Source organism: Pinus tabuliformis, chromosome 2_2 (genome assembly GCF_031772625.1).
Source record: "Pinus tabuliformis cultivar Carrire ecotype Pingquan chromosome 2_2, CPIR1, whole genome shotgun sequence".
NCBI lineage: Eukaryota > Viridiplantae > Streptophyta > Pinopsida > Pinales > Pinaceae > Pinus > Pinus tabuliformis.
The window spans coordinates 1,142,590,393-1,142,592,074 of NC_142300.1; the positions used below are offsets into that span (position 1 = coordinate 1,142,590,393).

General features: G+C 31.5%; 1 protein-coding gene across 1 annotated transcript; it reads right to left on the minus strand.

Annotated features, from left to right (window-relative positions):
* Positions 1-548: 548 nt before the first annotated feature.
* Positions 549-986, minus strand: LOC149197433 (B3 domain-containing protein Os02g0764100-like). Its single transcript, XM_089408687.1, has one exon. The coding sequence runs from the start codon at positions 984-986 to the stop codon at positions 549-551; it is 438 nt and encodes a 145-aa protein (XP_089264813.1).
* Between the last annotated feature and the right edge of the window lie 696 nt (positions 987-1,682).

Genomic DNA, 1,682 nt, shown 5'->3' on the forward strand with positions numbered 1-1,682 from the left:
TAAAACTGAAAAGAGGGAAAAAAATAAACACGCACGCAGTCCACATTGATTTCGCTTGTAATCATTGGAATGCCATTGAATCCCTACATTGTGGGTGAGATGCACATATTCATTGTTTAATTTTTTTAAAATCCTGAAATTATCAAGTTTGATATGTAATTTTTATATAATAGAATAGTCCCAGAGAGTTTTTTTAGGGTATTGAATTTATATATAAAATAAACTAATTTAAATAATACAAATCAAAATTTCTGAGACATTAAAAAATCCAAAAAATTACATTAAAAACAATTTCTTTTATAACAAATATTATAAATTGCAAATGAATAATCAATTTAACTAACACAAATTAAGATTTCACTTTAAATTTGAAGCATCAAAAACAACTCCTTTTATAACCAATATTAAAAATTGCAGCAACAGTGCAAAAGCTAAATAAAAACCAGAGTTAATTCGGTGGTCATGCAAAAGTTAAATTTAAACAAATACTTGATGAGTCATGCAATCGCTAGTCGTTAAATTTAAGTCATGCAATACTTAAATTTAAGTCAGTTTGCTGAAGGAACAACAGCTTCGGCCTGTGTTTTCTGGTAAGCGATGCAAAACGTAGGATGGGTAGAATCCCACCAGAATATGACAACATCGCCTGCCGTCAAATCCTTGCTTGCCACGTAGTCCGCCCAAACCTCGATCAACACAAAAGATCCACTGCTTGTCCATCGCCTGAACCTCAGTCCAATTCTTGGCCCTCCAATATTTCCTTTGCCATCATCATCCATATCAATTATCGAAATCCTGCATCCGTTGCCTTCAGTGATATCTTGCTTTTGCAATGAAGTGAAGAATTCCAGACATGTCTGGGCTGAAGGAGTTGGAATAATTAAGCGGTTGAACCTTCTATTTGTGTCACTGGCAGTCAAAGCTTTTGAAAAACCTATCGTCAATGATATCAACGTTTGGCATGCTAGCATCTCACTAGAATCCATTTTCTATGCGTCTAGAGATTTGGTGCACAAAATCTACACAGCTGCCTCTGATATTGTTGCCAACAGAAAACTTCTCTGCTCTGAGTTTACAAAAACGTTTCTGGTCCTCTTGTCTCTGTAAATCAGGTTAAAGAGCAAAGCTTTGCGTCATGAGGAAAGGATTCTCTCTCTCAATCCTAAATTATAGAGGCTATAGGCAAAGAGCATCTGGGTAGTCTAATTTATAGGACAAATGGCATTTTTCAGATTTTATTAGTAAATTTTAACTAAAATTTGTTTGTTATTTTCAGAAAGTTTATTTTAAACAATTTTTTTAATATGTAAAATTTGAATTCCATACATTTTCAAAATAAATTTTATATATTTAAAAATATAGTTTAGATAACAAAAAATACAATTTTACTAGATTTTTATTACTATAACTAATAAAAAACTTTAAACTTAACTTTGATATCACACTGTCAGTATTTAATCGACAGATTGTAAAAGGAATAAAATCATTCAGTTCATGCAAATTCGTTCCGACAAAGTTAAATTGAAACGCAAAACATATCGTTAGGAGAGTTTTTCAACGCCAGATTTTCTTGCGTTGGGTGCGTACATTGTGTTTTATTTACAACATTGTGTTTTTCCATATATAAAGTAGTTTTTTTCCAGGTATTTTATAGGATAAGAAATAAGTTTAAATTCATTTAA